The sequence below is a fragment of the Aythya fuligula genome, chromosome 9, assembly GCF_009819795.1.
Source record: "Aythya fuligula isolate bAytFul2 chromosome 9, bAytFul2.pri, whole genome shotgun sequence".
Taxonomy (NCBI): domain Eukaryota; kingdom Metazoa; phylum Chordata; class Aves; order Anseriformes; family Anatidae; genus Aythya; species Aythya fuligula.
In genome coordinates this window covers 17,260,477-17,277,745 of record NC_045567.1, presented here as the reverse complement: position 1 = coordinate 17,277,745, position 17,269 = coordinate 17,260,477, and the positions used below count along the sequence as shown (strand labels likewise).

Sequence of the window (17,269 nt, the reverse complement as noted above, 5' to 3'; positions counted from 1 at the left end):
CCGCTGGGAGTTGTAGTCCTGCCGGCCTCCCCGCGGCGCGAGGCACGCTGGGGGTTGTAGTCCCGCGCCTCGCCTCCCCCAGCGCCGCGCTGCGGGCTGCGCACTACATTTCCCAGCAGGCCCCGCGCGGCCGCAGCATCATCATCATCATCATCAGCACCAGCGGACGGGGCCTAGGCGCTGCCGGCCGGCCTCGGGGGTGCTGTGGGGGCGGTGGGGGGGCACCGGGCGCTAGGCCCGACCCCAGCCCCGCCGCGCCCCATGGAGCCGGTGACGCCCGTGGAGCTGCTGTGCCTGGGCTCCAGCCTGGCGCTGTCGGGGCTGTGCTACTACCTGTACCGGAGGAAGGCCGCTGTGGCAGCGCGCGTGCAGGTACCCGCGGCCTATGTGTGTGTGTGTGCCCCCCCCCAGCCCGGTTGGGGCCTACCGGGGGCAGCCCGCTGAGCGCCCCCCTCCCTGCCCCTCCAGGAGGCCCCCAAGCTGCCGGTGGGTGAGGAGTTACCGGCGCTGGTGTCCGCAGCCCCGGGGAGCTGCCTGCCCTATGTGGCTCTGGAAGGTAAGGGGGTGGGGGTGAGGGGGGGGCCCAGGGCACGCAGGGGGCTCGGGGTGCCCCCCGTGTGGCCTCGACCCCCGTCCCCTCGTCCCCAGGCGTGGTGCTGCCCGCCAAGGCGGCGCTGTGCAGCCAGTACCACGGCGGGATGCAGGGCGTCATCCAGAAGCTGCTGCTCAAGGAGCACCGGCTGGTGTGGAACAGCTTGGCACGGAGCTGGTGAGCGCTGGGGAAGGGCATCGAGGGGGGGCCCTCACCCTCCGGGGCCACGCGAGAGGCTCTGGGTGCAACCCCAGGACCCCTGGGTGCAACCCCAGGACCTCAGGGCTCCTTCACGCCCGTCCCCATCTCACCACCGTGCTCTCTGCTTGCAGGACGGAGAGCGAGCGGGTGCTGTCGGAGCAGGTCTACACCGTCCCTTTCCTGCTGGCCTCGCCGGACGCCGAGGTGGCGACGCAGGTGAGCGTGGAGAGCCCGCTGCGAGCCGTCCGCCTGCCCCTGGAGACGGTGTACGAGCGCTTCCAGCAGCCGGCCCACGGCTTCCGCGACCTGCTGGGCCACTACCTGAGCGGGGAGAAGCCCAAAGGCATCCTGGAGACCGAGGAGATGCTGCGGGTGGGGGCGGCGCTGACGGGCATCGGGGAGCTGGCCCTGCACCCCGACGGCTCGCTGCACCTCCAGCCGCCGGCCCGCGAGGGCGAGTATTTCTTGTGCCTAGGGGACTGGCAGGCGGTGCTGGCCGAGCTGGAGGCGGCCAGCGGCTTCTGGAAGGGGGCGGCGGCGCTGTGCGCGGCGCTGGGGCTGGCCGTGCTCCTCCACGCCGCGTGCCGGGCCCTCCGCCACGCTCGCCTGAAGCGGGAGCCCGAGGAGGACAAGGAGCCCGAGGGCGAGGAGGAGCCCGAGGCCGAAGGGGGGCTGGAGGACTCGTGCGTGGTCTGCCTCAGCCGGCCCCGCGAGTGCGTCCTGCTGGGCTGCGGCCACATCTGCTGCTGCTTCCGCTGCTTCCAGGCCTTGCCCACCCGCCTCTGCCCCATCTGCCGGGGGCCCATCGACCGCGTGGTGCCCCTCTACCAGGCCTGAGGGTGCCTTTTGGGGTGGGGGGGGGAAGGGCAGGGAGGGGCAGTGCCAACCCAGCCCGGCCCCGAGCCTGGGGGAACCTCGGGGGTCCAGCAGCACGCGGCTGCGTGGTTCCTGCTGGGGAGGGTCCCCGTGTGCCCCCCGCTGTTCTGGGGGATCCCACAGCCCCCCCATCCTGTCTGTCTGCCAAAGGAACCCCTTTAATGTGAGCGCGTGGGGGCAACCTGCTCCTGGTGCCTGATTAAGGAGCCCCCTGCACCCTCCGGGCCTGTTTCTGAGCCCTGACCCCCCCCCTCCAGAAGGCATGTGGCTTTTTTTTCCCCCTTGTGTTGCTTTTGCAGCGTGTGGCTTCGTCTGCGGGGACAACAGCGGGGCCGGGGGGAGATCCCACAGCCAGCGGGGCACAGCTGGGGAGGGCAGGAGCCGGGCAGAGACCCCCCAGAGCCAGCACCGTGCCATACCTGGGTGCCAGCACCCCCTACCTCGTGCCTGCACCCCATAAGCAAGCTGCTTGGGGACAGGCCCCCCTTCACCAGCTGCTCTGGCACCCAGGAGGGGCACAGGGGCACCCTGCCCGTACCTCCAGCACCCACCAAACCCCACAAACGCCCCCCCCGGTGCCCAGCTGTAGGAACACCTCGCGGTTGTCCGCCGACTGATAACAGCCAGGCCGATCCCTGATAACGCCCAGCTCAGCCTCCTGTCTTCCTTCGCGCCGCTAACACCCCCAGCACCCCCCCCACGGCCCTGCTGGGTGGAGGGCAGGGCCCCCCCAGCACCCTTGGGTGCGGGATGGATGGGTGCCATCCCCAAGGCGATGGCTCTCCCCATCTCCATGGCGACCGCTGCCCTGCGCCTCCCCATCCTGCCCGCAGTTGCCCAGGCAACCCGCGGGCTCTCCGGGCTCCAGCAGCTTTGGGATGCCCAGGATTTGGGGTGGGGGCGGCACCGCCAGCCAGACACCAGCTTAAGGGGGTGCTGCGCCCCCTCCCCACAGCACCAGCCCCCTCGTTTCGGGGCTGGGCGCAGAGTGGTGGTGCCCCCAAAACCCCCCTGTGGGCATTTTTGGGGTGGGACGAGGGGTCTTCCACCCCCCCCCCCCCCCCCCAGAGCAGCAGGGCTGCCGCAGAGTGAGCAGTGGGGAGAGCGGGACCCCCCCACACACACAGCCTGGGCATCCCCCCGCAGCAGGAGGGATTTGGGGAAGGAGATAAATACCAGATGGCAGCGGGCCGGGCTGCCAGGAAGGCGCTCCCCGCGTGCCAAGAGCTGCTGGCACCAGCTGCCCCTGCACCCACAGACGGCTGCCGCAGTGCCCACACCCCCCGGGGGGGCTGTGACACGTCCCCCCCCACCTCCCCGGGGACACTGGGGCAGGACAGCGGTGCTGAGCCACCTCCCCGGGATATATAGGGCCCGTGGGGACCCAGCTGGCAGCCCCACACCGGCCGCAGCCCTACGGGCACCCACCCGTGCCCACCGCCCCCTCCGTGCCCCCCCCTCGGGGCTGCCAGCAGCCCCCCCCCCCCGCATCCCTGTCTGTCGTCATGGTGATGGGACATGGTGGCAGACGGCGATGGAGCCTTGGCACCCTGCAGGGCTGCTCCCCCCGGCTCGGGGCCACGCGGGGATGAAGGGTTTTTGGGGTGAAGGCACCCCCCCTGCATCAGCGGGACCTCGGCCCCAGGTGGCTCACGGTGGTCATGGGGTTGGCGCCGTCCCTTTTCCACCCACCCCAGTGGGGGATTTGGGGTGGGAGCCCACCGGGGGGCCCTTTTTCCTCACCTCACTGCCCCGAGCCCTTCCCCACCCCCCAGGCTCACCAGCACCACAAGTGCCCCCCCACCACACCCGCTCCCCCAAATCCGGGGTCAAACAGCCCCCCAACCCCTACCCCTCGGCTACCAGCGAGCTGGAGGCACCTCCCGACGTCCCCAGCCCCCCAGGTGACCTCCGGCAGCCCCCCCCCCCCCCCCCGTGGGGACATCCCCGGGTGCCGGTGGCAGCAGGGAGCTGGCACTCGGCGCACGCGGCCCCGGGGCTGCGGCAGGCGCCAGCAGCGGTGCCATTTCACGTTTCTTGGCAGGGCCGGGAGCGGAGCAGATGGAGGCACCGCCACGCAGCCTCCAGGCACGCCTCCGTGCCACCGCCGGCTCCCCGGCCTGCTGCTCGCACCCCAAAATCCCCCCCCCCCCGGGGTCACCAAGGGCTATGGGGGAAGCCGTCACCTCAGTCCAGGTGCCCGGTTTTGGGGAGCAGCCTCCTGGGCCTTCCCCAGGGCACCAACCCTGCCAACGCAGCCCCTTCCCCTGCTGGGCTCGTCCTGAGACGTGCCCCAAGAAGCCCTTTTTGGGGCATTTTGGGGCCGTTCCTGGCCTTTTGGCATCCCCACACGGGATGGCAGCACCCCTGGCACGCTGCACCCCAACGCACGCTGTTCTTTGCACAGGCAGCCCATGGCCACTCCAGCAGTGCCATCCCCATCACGGCCCTAAAACAGCCCCAGGAGGGGGACGCAGCACCCCCAGCCCCATGAGATGCCCCAATCTTCACTCAGGAGCTGCAGCCCACATTTAGGGGTGAGGACAGGACAAATCTCCCACTCCCCCAGCCCCCAGGAGCCCCGTGCTCGCTCACCAAACACCCCAAAACCAAAACCACTGCTCTGCGCACGCTTTTGGGGCCAACCAGGGTGCTCCCAGCGGGACCAGGACCCCCCTTGGGCACAGCACCAGGCCCCCCAAATCCCACACAGCCCATCCCCACCTGGCCACGCTCTCCCCAACCCCACAACTCGCCGGTCCGTGCCCACGGGCAGCGGCACGTGGGCCTGGCGGTGGGAAAAGCAGGGCACATCTCAGCGTGGGCCTCTCGCCTATTTTCCCAGGCACTTTTTTTTTTTTCGTTTTTTTTTTTCCAGAAGCCATCACATGAAAAAGTTCAAGCTGCTTCCCCGGCTAAAGCAGGAACAAAAGCAGCGCCTGGCTGGTGGGGAGGGGGGGCACGGCCGCCCCGTTCCTCCGTCCCCGCTCTCGGAGGGGAGCGGCGCGCCGCAGAGCCCAGCACAAAGGGAACGGCGCGGCCGAACCTTCCCAAAATAACCCCACCTGCCCCTAGCCTGGGCCGCTCCAGCCGACGCTCTCCTGCAGCATCCTTCAGCCCAGATCCCAAAGCAGGGAATAAGGAGATGGTGGCGGGGGTAAACGGGCCAAAACGGGCCGTGGTCTCTGCGAGAACCCTGCTCTCAGCCCCTAGAGACACCCAAGGGTGCTGCTGGTGGGGCTGGGAGCTGTAAGGCCACGTCTGCACCTTCCTCATCCTCCCAAATAGGGCTGAGCCCTGTCCTGGGGTTGAGCAGCGCTGCCCAAACCCCCCCCCAAGGACCAGCAGCCCCCAGCCTGGGCTTAAATACCCCCAGGTGCCTGGGGGGGTGCCCAGGTGGGGCTGCTCAAGGCCAATTTGGTGCAATTGAGGCTTGGGGGGGGACTTTTGGGGCTGAATCATGGCTGGCTGCCCCATGGGGGTCACCTCCCTTCTATAGCCCCCCCCCAAAATCCCTCAGGGGGGTGCAGCCAAGCCATGGGGCGGACCCGTTTGGGGTCACCATGGGGCAGGGCCACCCTGGGGTGCCGCAGCCCCCCCAAATCCACCTGCGCGCCCCCATCTGCAGGCAGCAACCCATATGGGGGGGGGGGGGGGGGGGCAGGAGACTGAAGGGGGACTCCAAAACGGTGATGGGGGACACCCCAAAACCGGGGGGGGGGCGAGCAGCAACGGGGTGTGGGGGTGTCCCCAGAGGGCTGTCAGGGTGACAACCACAGGATCTGGGGACACGGGGGAGGGGGGCACGGGGGAGGGGGACCCGACGGGGAGGGAGCGGAGGGGGGGGCGCCCCCGGGGGATGCTCCCGCTGCCCCCCCCCCTCTCCCTCCTCTGCCCCCCCGGCCGTGCTCGGAGCCGCCCCCGGCGGGGTGTGTGTGTGTGTGTGTGTGGGGGGGGGGTCCCCGCTCCCCCCGCTCCCCCCGGATGCATGACTTCATCCTTCCGCCCGCCTCGCCTCCAGCCCCCCCCCAGCCCTCCCCGCTGCCTCCTCCTCCTCCTCCTCCTCCTCCTCCTCCTGCCGCCGCTGTCGGTGCCCGGTGCCGGTGCCCGGTGCCGCCGCCGCTCTCCGCAGACTGGCTGCTCCCGGCCGGGCAGCGGAGCGGCTCGGCACGGCCCGGCCCGGCCCGTTTAAGGCCCGGCCATGTCGCAGGTGCTGCCCTACGGCGAGGACAAGGTGGTGGGGCGCTACGGCGCCGAGCCCGAAGCCGGGGAGCTGCCCTTCAGCTGCCGCCTGCAGGACACCAACGCCTTCTTCGGGGGCAACCAGGGCAAGCGGCCCCCCCAAGCTGGGACAGATCGGCCGCGCCAAAAGAGGTACCCCCCCCCCCCCACACACACACACCCACACCCCCCCCAAATCCCCCTGTTCGGTTGTCACCCCCCCACCCCGCCCCAAATCGCTATGGGGTCCCCGGGATGCGGCTTCCTCTCCTCCAGCATCACCCGGCTCTGCCCCACGGCACCCCCCCCACTATCTCCTACCCCCCCCCCCCCGGCATCCCCAGGACCCCCCCCCGGTGTCGGGACCCCCCCCCCCGACCCCATTGCAGGCAGGGTGTCCCCCCCCCCCCGAGCCGCCCCCCCCATCACCCGCAGCCGGGGGCTGCCCAGGGGGTACCCCAGGTCCCCCCCCCGGAGCTGCTCCTCGGCACCCCTGGGCTTGCTGCACACCCCCGACCCCCCCCCCCAGCCCTATAGACCCCCCCCAGCCCTATAGGACCCCCTCAACCCTATAGACCCCCCCCCAGCCCCATAACCACCCCCCCATCCCCTCCTGCCGCAGAGACCCCCGCCGGCAGCACCGCTGCCCCCCCCCGGGCTCCATGAAGCTGCCGTGTGGTGTGTGCCCCCCCCCGCTTTGCTGCTTGCCGCAGAGACCCCATCAGCCTCAATCGGGACCCAAATAAACGCCCCCCCCCCCCCCCAAAGATGTGTCACCACCACCCCTCACCCCCATGCCTTGGGGAACCCCATCCGCAGCCCCTGCCGTCCCCGCAGCCCCCCCACACCCGCTGGGGGGGCACCACGGGGACCCCCCCCGATCCCTTCTTGAGCTGCAGGGGCAAAATTTGGGGGGGGACACCCAGAGACCCCCCAGCGCTGAGGGGCTCCCCGCCCCCCTTTGCGGTGCTGATGGATGGGACCAGCGGTCCCCCCGCAGGGTATGGGGGGGGGCTGTTCCCCCCCCCAAGAGGGGATTTGGGGGGCAAATCCCCCCCCCGTGGGCATGGGGGGGGTCTGGCTGCTGCCCCACTGATGCTGGCGGTGGGGGGGGGTCCGGCCAATCCACCCCCCAAGGGGCTGCTGGGGGGGCTGCTGACCCTATATCCCCCCCCCAGGTGGAGATGCTGTTGTGGGGGGGTCCTGCCCTGGTGATGTTGTGGGGGGGGGGATGCTGCGTAGCCCCCCCGTGGTGGTGATAATGATGGAGGGGGGGGGCTCTGGGGTGATGCTGGGGGGGTCTGTCTGTCCGGCAGTGCTTTGGGGGGGTCTGTCCAGCCCCCCCCCGTGCCGATGCTGCCTGCGGGAGGTTGGGGGGGGGCATCCAGCAGCCGCTGGTGCCGCTGGGGGCCCGGCGGTGCCCCCCCCGCTGGGTCATTACCCATTCCAGTCCTGTTGCTCGCAGCAGCTCCTGCCGCAGCGCGGAGGGGGGGTCCCTTCCTGCCCCCCCCCGCCCACGCCATCCACCCACAGCCACAGGAAAAGGGGGGGGCACCCCCTGCCTGTTCCCCCCCCCCATCACCCCATTCCCCCCCCCCCCCCCCCCTAAAACCCCTTGGGGGTGGCGGTAAGGGATAGGGGGGCGCATCCAGCCCCTATGCAGGGAGAGGAGGAGGAGGAGGGGGGGGATAAGGGAGGAAGGGCCGGGTGCTGGCCCCCCCCCAGCGTGTCCCCGCACCCACCCGCGTCCCCCCCCCGCGTGTCCCCGCAGTGGTGATCGAGGATGACCGGATAGACGAGGTGCTCAAGGGCATGACGGAGAAGTCGCCGTCGGGGGTATAAACCCGGAGAGAGCCGCCGCCAGGACCCTCGGGCCCGGGGGGGGGCACAGAGGAGGAAAGAGAAAGGGGGGGGGGCGGTGGGAGGCCATACACCGCGGCCCCCCCCCCCCCCCCCAACAGCACATGGCCCCATTTGGGGGTGCAGCAGGCGGGGAGAGACGGGGGGGCAAACCCCCTGCTCGGACCCCCCCACCCCTTTCCATACGCTCCCACCGGCTTCGGGGTCGCGCCCCCCCTGGGCCATGCACTTTACCCCCCCTCCCCTTTCAGCGAGGGACCCCCCCTCCAAAAAAAAACAAAAACAAAAAACCCTACACCGTGGTGGTGGTGATGGGGAGGGGGGGGACACGGAGCTGAGGGGGGCCGGAGCGGGCTCGAAGCCGCCCCCGGTGCCATTTTTTGCTCCATCGTTTTTTGCATGAGCTTCGGTGGCCCCCCCCGGGCGCCGCCGCGTCTTGGTGCCGAAAGGGTCACCCCCACTCCGGCAAACAGCTTCTTTTTAAGACAGAAAAAAAAAGAAAAAAACACACACACACACACACACACAAAAAAAAAAGAAAACTTTCCTCATATTTGTATTTTTATATCCGAATCTTTGTTAAAAAAAAAAAACGCAAAACGAGCCGCTGACGGCGAGGTGTCGAAGTAGCGCATCGGGATGGGGGGGGGGGGGAGAGAAATAAAAGCAAACGGTTCATATTTTTTTCCATAAGAAAACCGATTTAAAAAAAAAAAAAAGAAAAAAAAAGGAAAAAGAAAAGAGGGGGGGGGGAAAGGTGAAGAGAAAAGAGAGGAAAAACCCACGGCCCCCCCCCCGCCGGCAGCAGGACTTGGGGAACGTCGGTGGGGTTCGCACGCGCCATCCATCCATCGCCCCCCCCAGCCGGGGCGCCCGCATCCGTCGCTGCCTCCCTCGGGAGGATTTTTGGGGGGGGCCTGGGGCTTCTGGGGGGGGGGGGGGGGGGGGGGGGGAAGGGGCCCGTTCCTGAGTTGTCGTTTTTAATTTTGTACTTTAATTTAATTTTATTTTTTAAGAAGCTTCTCGGGGGGGTGGGGGGGGGGGGGTGGTCTTGGTGTGCATGAGAAAACTCGTCATCTTTTACAATAATAACCTACGAGTGGCATTTATGGAGACAACAACGCAAAAAAAAAAAAAAGGAAAAAAAAAAAACAACAAGAAAACGAGAAAAAAAAAGAAAAAACAGACGAAAAAAAAAAAGAAGAAAAAAGATCCTTGTGTCATGATGTTCTACGAATGATCCATTGTAAATTGAAATGCCATTTTTCACTGTACTGGTGAACAAAATGCGATGAATAAAATACATCCATGTACCGACGCCAGCCCGGCACCGCCTGCTCCTTCTCCCCCCCCCGCTCCCTTCACCACCGCCACCCCCTCTGGGATTTGGGGTCGTCGGTTTTGGGGTCTGACCCTGGAGTCCTTGGGGATGGGATGGGGCACGGTGACCCAGTTAGGGCCCTGGCCAGGAACAGCAGCCCGGCACCCGGTAAATCTCGCGCCACCGCCCCTCCGCGGGGGTGTCCCCCTGTCCCAGCTCAAGGGGGGGGACCCAGGGGCTGCCCCCCCCGGGACGGCTGCCTGGAATTAAACCCGCTTCGGTTTCATTACCGGCCGCAAAGCCCCGAGCCCTGGCTGCTCTCCAGAGGAGCAGAGCACGGGGAGATGTTGGGGAGGGTGGGAAGGGATGAGCGAGGCGCAGCCCTTTTTGCCCCCGCTCCCCTCCTCTTCCTCAGGGAACCCCCCCCCCCAGCCCAAGGAGCCCCCCAGGAGGACGAGGAGAAGCCCCCTTTATCCCTCCCACCCCATAAATCCATCCGAGCAAGGCACGGAGGAGGCGGGGGGGGGTGCGCCCCGGCGGGTCAGAGCTGGATGGCGAGCAGATAGTCCTCGTCCTCCTCCTCATCCAGGGGGGGGCAGCGGGCTGGGGGGCGGTGGGGGGTGCCAGAGCCGTTCCCCCAGGGCCAGCTGGGAGGGGGCCAGGGGCTGCCCCTTGCACATGACGTAGAGGAAGTAGTGGAAGGCGTCCCCGCAGGCGGCGTGCCGCAGGGACCAGCCGAAGGCCTCCTGCGCGTAGTGGGGGGCGCGGAAATGGGGCTGGGCGAAGGTGATGGAGAGGAAGCGGCCCCCCGGGCGCAGCACCCGGCTCACCTGCGGGGAGAAAGCACCGGGATGGGGTCAGTGGGGTCAGCAGGGGGGACACGGTTAGGTCCGGCCCTACAAACCCGTCTCCATCCCCCCAAAATCCTCCTCGTACCCCCTCGCATCCCAAACCTGATCTCGGTCCCTCCATCCCACCACCTGTGCCGTGCCCCCCACCCTGGGTGAACGCCCGAGCCGTTGGAGCCCCGACCCTTTTAATCACCATTTTCTCCTGGCTGGAACTAAGCCCCCGCTAATAGGATGGAAAAGAACATCAATTTTCTTGCTTGGCTTTATCCAATGTCAAAAGGCTTTTAGGGCCGGCGCTCGCGTGCTCGGCATGCAAAGGCAGCGCCCGGGGCAGGCGGCCAGCCCCCAGCACCTCCCGCGGGGCCCCTGCGCCAGCACCGGGGGGGTCCGACCCCAAAAACTTGGTGCCTATATCCTATACCCATTAACCCAGCACTAACAGCCCCTGCTTGGGAAGGGAAACCTTCCCGTTTGCCTGGCCAAAGCGGGGGGTCCCCCCCTTCGCCCCCTAATAACCAGGTTTGGGGACCGGCCCTATGGTGGGTGCCCCCTTGGGGGTGTCCCCACAGGTGTGGGGGTCCTCACATCCCCCCCCAGCCCCCAGGGGCTGATCCCATTACCGTGGGGGGCTCCCTAAGGGGACTGCGGGCAGCAGCTGGGGGGGTGCTGGCGTGGTGGGGGCTGCTTGGGGTGGTGGCACCAAAAGGGAAATTTCCAGGTCGGGGCCGGGAATGGGATGGGAAGGGGGGGCTCAGTGCGGACCCCTCCTGCCTGGCATGGAAACAGCACCCCGAGTGTCGGGCGGGGGTCCCGCATCACCCCAAAAAGCGATGCGTTAGGAGGCTGTGACCCCATGGCCCCCCCACGAGAAGGGGGCAGGGGGTGGGATGAGGACGCCGGCCCCAAGAGGACCCCCTCTGCACATCAGCGGGGTCCGGGGCAGGGTGCCGTGCCCTGCGGGGCTGGGGGAGGGCAGGGATTGAGCAGAGGATTAAAGAGGGAAAAAAAAAAGAGAAAAAAAGAAAAAAAAATAAAGCTAAATCCTCGCCGTTTGGCCAAGTGACAGGGACTGGCACGGCCGGGATGCTGAGGGCAGCCCCGCTGCCTGCAGCGTTTGGGTTCAGCCGGGCCAAGCCTGAAGCCGGGGGGCACGAGGGGACGAGGGGGGGCTCCCAGCACGCAGCCCCCCCGCCGCGGTGCCTGCATCCCGGCCCCCGCTGCCAATTAGCAGGGACCCGGAGGCATTGCCCATCCCTGTCGATACCAATGGGGGTTCCCATGGCAACCCCGAGACCGGGACCGCAGGACGGGGACCCCGCTAACGAGATCGAAGCCGGGGAGGGGGAGGGGGGGTGGCAGTAGGATGTCACCTTCCCCGGGGCCAGCAGGGCCACGGCCGCGCATCCACATGCGGGGACGCATCCCACCCTCAGTGCTCGACCCCACACAGCACCATCCCCATCCCCATCCCACCGCCGCCACCCCGAACACGGCACCCGTGGCGGCGGCGGTGCCGCCGTTACCTCCGCCAGCACCCGGTGCATGGCGGCGGCGGCCGGGGCCGAGACGCGCCAGGGGTCCTCCTCGTCCACCAGCAGCACGTCCAGGGTGCCCTTCTCCAGCACCACGTCGAAGGAGGCGTCGGGGAAGGCCAGGGAGCGCATGTCCATGACGGCCCAGCGCAGGCGGGGGCAGTGGGCGTAGCGGGCGCGCATGGCCTGGATGCAGGAGGGCGAGAAGTCGATGCTGGTGACGTCCCGGTAGCCCCGCTCGTGCAGGTCGTAGCTCAGGGCGCTGGTCCCGCAGCCTGCGCTCGGGTAAGGGGGGGGTTGCTGCTCAGCCAAGGGGTTCCCAATCCCAATTAGGGGGTCCCAATGGAGCTGGGGGGTTCCTGGGCCTAACTGGGGGGTCCCGACTGAGCTGAGGGGTTCCTGGTCCTAACAGAGCTGGGGGATGCCCTGTCCCAACAGAGGATCCCAAGAGAGCTGGGGGCTTCCCTGTCCCCAGTAGGGGGGTTCCAGGAGAGCTGGGGGGGTCCTGGTCCTAACTGGGGGGTCCTAATAGAGCTGGGGGATGCCCTGTCCCAACGGGGGGTCCCAAGAGAGCTGGTGGTTTTCCTATCCCCAATAGGGGGGTCCCAAGAGAGCTGGGTGTTTCTTTGTCCTAATGAGGGGATTCCACCCGATCTGGGGGTTTTCCTATCCCAATGGGGGGGGTCCCAACAGAGCATGGGGCTACCATGTCCCAGTAGGGGGTCCCAATAGAGATGGGGGCTTCCTTGTCCTGACTGAGGGATCCTAAGAGAGCTGGGGGCTTCCCTGTCCCAATAGGAGGTCCCAAGGGGGGGCCCCCGGGGAGTCCCACCCCAATGTGGGGGGTCCCAACAGAGTTTGGGGCTGCCCTGTCCCAATGGGGAGGTCGCTGGGGGGGTCCCATCACACACACACACACACACACACACACACGGGGGGGGTGTCGTTAGCAGCAGCGGGCTGAGCCGCTAAGGGGATCAGCGATTCCACCCCTAATCCCCCCTAATCCCACACACACACCTAATCCCCCCCCCCAACACCCCCCCCAGGTGGGATTATCACCCTGGTGTCGCCCTGCCGGCTCCCTCACAGCCCCTGGGACCCCCCGGGACCCCCCCCAGGACCTCCCCCAGGACCACCGGTACCCCTAGCCCAGGACCCCCCTCAGGGCACCACTCCGGGACCCCCCAGAACTTCTTGGGACCCCCACCAGACCCCCTGGGACCCTCCCCAGGACCCCCCAGGACTCAACTGGGACCTCCCCCGGGACTCAATGGGACCCCCTCAGGGTCCCCTGGTACCCTGCAGGACCCCTGGTACCCCTCCAGGACCCCCAGTACCCCCCCAGGACCCCCTCAGTGCCCTCCTGGACCCCCCAGGACTCCCCAGGACCCCCCAGGACTCATCTGGGACCTCCACCGGGACTCACCGGAACCCCCCAGGACCCCCGGTACCCTCCCCAGGACCCCCCCAGGAATCCCCCAGGAGACCCCCCAGTACCCCCCCAGGACCCCCGGTACCCTCCCCAGGACGCCCAGGAACCCCCCAGGACCCCCCAGTACCCCCTCAGGACCCCCGGGACCCCCCCAGGACTCCCCGGGACCCCCAGTAGGACCCCTCCAGGACCCTCAGGACACCCCCAGGATCCCCGGGACACCCCCAGGATCCCCGGTACCCCCCCAGGACCCCCAGGAGTACCCCAGAACCCCCTCCAGGACCCCCGGACCCTCCCCAGGACCCCCTCAGGACCCCCCCAGGACCTCTGGTCCCCCTCCCAGGACCCCCACGAACCCCCAGGACCCCCGGGGCCTACCCCAGGACCCCCCCTAGGACCCCCCGGAACCCTCCAGAAGCCCCGATACCGCCCCCAGCCCCCCCCCTTTCCCCCCCCCCCCAGCCCCAGGGCCCCCCCCCATACCTAGGACGAGGACCTCATCCCCCTGCTTGAGCTCAGCCTCCAGCAGCTCCCGGAACCGTTCGAACCCCCCCAGCCACTCCCGGGGCTCGGCAGCCCCCTGCCGGTACCTCTGCTCCCAGTACCCCCAGTCCCGGTACCGGGGCTGGGCGGGGGGGGGCACGGGCACGGCCGCATGGCGGAGGCGGCGCAAAGGAAAGGGAAGAGGAGGAGGAGGGGGGGGGACACGAGGACACCGGGAGGCTTCCGGGGCGGCTCCGGCTGCAAACGGGGGGGGGCCGGGAAGAACCGGGGGGGGCTGGGAAAGACCGGGGGGGGGACCGGGAAGGGACCGGGGGGGGGCCCGGTGATGGCGGCCGTGCTGCGCCGGGCGTGGCGGGGCCGGGGGGAGGCGCTGCTGGAGCCCCGCTACACCCCGCTGGTGGCAGCGTGCCTCTGCCTGGCAGAGGGGGGGGTCAACCTCTGGGTCATCCGCAGGGTGCCCTGTGAGTGTTGGGGGGGGGGGGGGGAGGATTTAGGGGGTTGGTGTTTGGGGTTGTTTTTTTGGGAGGTTATTTTTTGGGGGGTTGTTGTTTTGGGGTTATTTCTTTGGGGTTGTTTTTTTGGGGGATTATTGTTTTGGGGTTATTTTTGGGGTTATTTTTTTGGGGGGGGTTATTGTTTGGGGTTTGTTTTGGGGGGGTTATTTTTTGGGGGGTTAATTTTTTGGGGGTTTGTTTAGGGGGGTTTATTTTTTTAGGGTTATTTTGGGGGGGGTTATTTTTGGGGGGGTTATTGTTTTGGGGTCATTTTGGGGGGGTTATTTTTTGGGGGGTTATTTCTTTGGTGGTTATTGTTTTGGGGTTATTTCTTTGGGGGGTTATTGTTTTGGGGTTATTTGGGGTTATTTTTTTGGGGGGATCATTGTTTGGGGTTTGTTTTTTGAGGGGTTATATTTGGGGGGCTATTTCTCTAGGGGTTATTGTTTTGGGGTTATTTTTGGGGGGTTATTTCTTTGGGGGTTATTTTTGGGGGGTTGTTTTTTGGGGGTTATTGTTTTGGGGTTTGTTTTTGGGGGGGTTACTTTTTGGTTGTTTTTTTTTGTTGTTGTTTATTTTTGGGGGTTTATTTTTTGGGGTTATATTTAAGTTTTTTTTTTTTTTTGGGGGGGGGACTTATTTGATTTTTTTTGGGTGTTATTTTTTGCGTTTATTTTTTGGGGTTTATTTTTTTTTAAGGGGGGGGGGGCAGCCTCCCGAGGCTCAAACCCCGCCGCCGTGTCGTGTGTCCCCCCCCCCCTCTCCCCGCAGACACCGAGATCGACTGGCAGGCCTACATGGCGGAGGTGGAGGGCTTCGCCAACGGCACCCGCGACTACACGCAGCTGCGCGGCGACACCGGGCCCCTCGTGTGAGTGGGGAGGCCGGGGGGAGGCCAACCCCGTGGGGAGGCCCGGCCTCAAACCCCCTAACCCTATAACCCCCCCCTTTTCTCCCCGCAGCTACCCGGCCGGCTTCGTCTACATCTTCCTGGGGCTGTACTACGCCACGGGGCGCGGTGCCGATATCCGCCTGGCGCAGTACATCTTCGCCGGCCTCTACCTCCTCAACCTCCTCCTGGTCTTCCGCATCTACTGCCGAACCAACAAGGTGCCTGGGGGGCTCCTCGGGGGCTGCGGGGCTTGCCCGGGGTGGAAGGGGTGGTGTGGGGTTGGGGTCGGGGTGGCTGGGGGTCCGGGGTGAGCTGCTGGTGGTCTCCGTGTCCCCTGGTGGCCTCCTGGTGGTCTCCGTGTTCCCTGGTGGCCTCCATGTCCCCTTGGTGGTCTCCACGTCCCCTGGTGGCCTCCTGGTGGTCTCCGTGTCCCCTGGTAGTTTCTGTGTCCCCTGGTGGCCCCTTGGTGGTCTCCATGTCCCCTGGTGGCCTCCTGGTGGTCTCCGTGTCCCCTGGTGGCCTCTATATGTCCTCTCGGTGGCCTCCGTGTCCCCTGACGGCCTCCGTGTCCCTCCGTCCCCCGCAAGGTCCCCCCGTACGTCTTCTTCTTCATGTGCTGCGCCTCCTACCGCATCCACTCCATCTTCGTCCTGCGGCTCTTTAACGACCCCGTGGCCATGGCCATCCTCTTCCTCGCCGTCAACCTCTTCCTGGAGGAGCGCTGGTCCTGGGGCTGCCTCCTCTTCAGGTGCGGGGCTGCCGGGGCTGTGCTCGGCGGCGGGGGCCACCCGGGGGGCACCCCCCCCATCCCATGGGAGGCCGCAGCTCTAACCCTGCTCCCCGCCCAGCCTGGCCGTGTCGGTGAAGATGAACATCCTGCTCTTCGCACCCGGGCTGCTCTTCCTCCTCCTCAAACGCTTCGGCCTCCTGGGCTGCCTCCCCAAGCTGGGCATCTGCGCCCTGCTCCAGGTAGGTCCCTGCGCCTCAGCGTCCCCCCCCTCCAGGGTCTGAAAGCCCTAAAAGCGGCCCCAGCACCCTCTCAGCGAGCCGGGTGCTGCTGCAGAAGCAAATCCACGGGGCTCCGGCCTCTCCCCGCCGCCCCGTGCGGTGCTGTGGGGTGATGGAGACCCTGGCGTGTGGCTGCTGCGAGGAGCCGCTGCGTGTCCCACAGGTGCTCCTGGGGCTGCCCTTCCTGCTGGCAAACCCCGTGGGGTACCTGAGCCGCTCCTTCGACCTGGGGCGCCAGTTCCAGTTCAAGTGGACGGTGAACTGGCGCTTCCTGCCAGAAGAGGTTTTCCACAGCCGGGTTTTCCATGCCCTGCTGCTGCTGGCTCACCTGGCTGGGCTGGGGCTCTTCGCACTGCACCGGTGGCACAGGTGAGAGCCGGGACTCCCCTGAGCCTCCCCCCGTCCCTACAGGGTTGTGGGGCAGCTCCTGCTGTGAGAGGGTCAGGCTCACAGGGGAAAAAAATGAGGTGGGACGGGCATCCAGCAGCTGAGACCACCGCTTGTGCTTCCCCCTCAGGTCCAGCGAGAGCATCCTGTCTCTGCTCAAGGACCCCGCCGACAGAAAGCACCCGTCCCCTCCGCTGAGCGTCAACAATATCCTTTGGCAGAGCGGGCAGCGAGGAAAAGGAGGGGAAAACGGGGCAGATTTGAGGCTTGGCCTCCACAGGCCGGGGAGCCGCGGTGGGGAGGGCGCCGCCTGCGTTTGTCGCCTTAACGCCTGCGCACAGATCGTCTTCGTCCTCTTCTCCTCCAACTTCCTGGGCGTCTGCTGCAGCCGCTCCCTGCACTACCAGTTCTACGTCTGGTATTTCCACACGCTGCCCTACCTGCTGTGGTGCACCCCGACCGCCAAGCTCGCCCACATGCCCAAGTATGTGCCGGCAGGAGTCGGGCTTTTGGGAGCCTGGGGGGGCTGTCGTGGCTCCCCTGCTGCCCCCCAGCTTCTCCCCGCAGGGTGCTGCTGCTGGGCGTGATCGAGCTCTGCTGGAACACCTACCCCTCCACGGTCTGCAGCTCCCTCTCGCTGCACATCTGCCACGGACTCGTCCTGCTGCAGCTGTGGTACGGCACGGCCCCGCTGCCGGCCCCGCACGCGCCCCAGCCCGGCAAGAAGCCCACTCCCCTCTCCAAGAAGGTGAGGTGAGAGCGTGGCCGGCTGGACGATGGCAACGGGCTCCGGGACTGCTCCTTCTGCCTGCTCTGCTTCCCAGCCAGCTCCCAGGCTGCTCCCGCTCGCCCCGGGAGGACCCCGAGCCTTGGAACTGTGCGAAGGGGGCGGCGCGGGGACCCCCCAGCAGGCAGGACTTCTCCAATAAAGGGGGCTTTTGGGGGCCCTTCCCCAGCCACAGTGTCCTCGTGCTGTGGCAGCGCCAGGAGAGCTGTGCGTGAGCCTCTCCCACCTCCAGGGAGCAGCTTCTGCAGCGAGGTTAAGTCAGAGCACCTGCAAAACCGTTTGTTTGAGCAGCCTCGATGCACCTCCTG

The 17,269-nt window shown here is 67.1% G+C and overlaps 4 protein-coding genes across 4 annotated transcripts; 3 read left to right on the top strand and 1 right to left on the bottom strand.

Annotated features, from left to right (window-relative positions):
* The first annotated feature begins 178 nt into the window (after positions 1 to 178).
* LOC116492642 (mitochondrial ubiquitin ligase activator of nfkb 1-A-like) lies at positions 179 to 1,630 on the top strand. Its single transcript, XM_032193489.1, has 4 exons — positions 179 to 372; positions 469 to 556; positions 649 to 769; positions 925 to 1,630. The coding sequence occupies exons 1-4, from the start codon at positions 262 to 264 to the stop codon at positions 1,628 to 1,630; spliced, it is 1,026 nt and encodes a 341-aa protein (XP_032049380.1). The 5' UTR covers positions 179 to 261.
* Positions 1,631 to 5,756: 4,126 nt separating this feature from the next.
* Positions 5,757 to 8,036, top strand: CAMK2N2 (calcium/calmodulin dependent protein kinase II inhibitor 2). The gene is given in 3 exon segments (XM_032193158.1): positions 5,757 to 6,005; positions 6,007 to 6,043; positions 7,662 to 8,036. Coding segments are annotated over 3 exon segments (243 nt in total). The 5' UTR covers positions 5,757 to 5,870; the 3' UTR covers positions 7,733 to 8,036.
* Positions 8,037 to 9,566: 1,530 nt separating this feature from the next.
* EEF1AKMT4 (EEF1A lysine methyltransferase 4) lies at positions 9,567 to 13,523 on the bottom strand (the record flags this gene model as incomplete). The annotated part of the gene is given in 4 exon segments (XM_032193285.1): positions 9,567 to 9,658; positions 9,660 to 9,901; positions 11,446 to 11,729; positions 13,373 to 13,523. Coding segments are annotated over 4 exon segments (723 nt in total), but the record flags the coding sequence as incomplete, so codon positions are not given.
* A 195-nt stretch (positions 13,524 to 13,718) lies between these two features.
* Positions 13,719 to 17,104, top strand: ALG3 (ALG3 alpha-1,3- mannosyltransferase). The gene is made up of 9 exons (XM_032193284.1): positions 13,719 to 13,854; positions 14,659 to 14,758; positions 14,850 to 14,997; positions 15,367 to 15,527; positions 15,628 to 15,748; positions 15,951 to 16,156; positions 16,305 to 16,381; positions 16,514 to 16,658; positions 16,742 to 17,104. Exons 1-9 carry the CDS (start codon positions 13,719 to 13,721, stop codon positions 16,929 to 16,931), a joined length of 1,284 nt encoding a protein of 427 aa, XP_032049175.1. The 3' UTR covers positions 16,932 to 17,104.
* Positions 17,105 to 17,269: the final 165 nt, after the last annotated feature.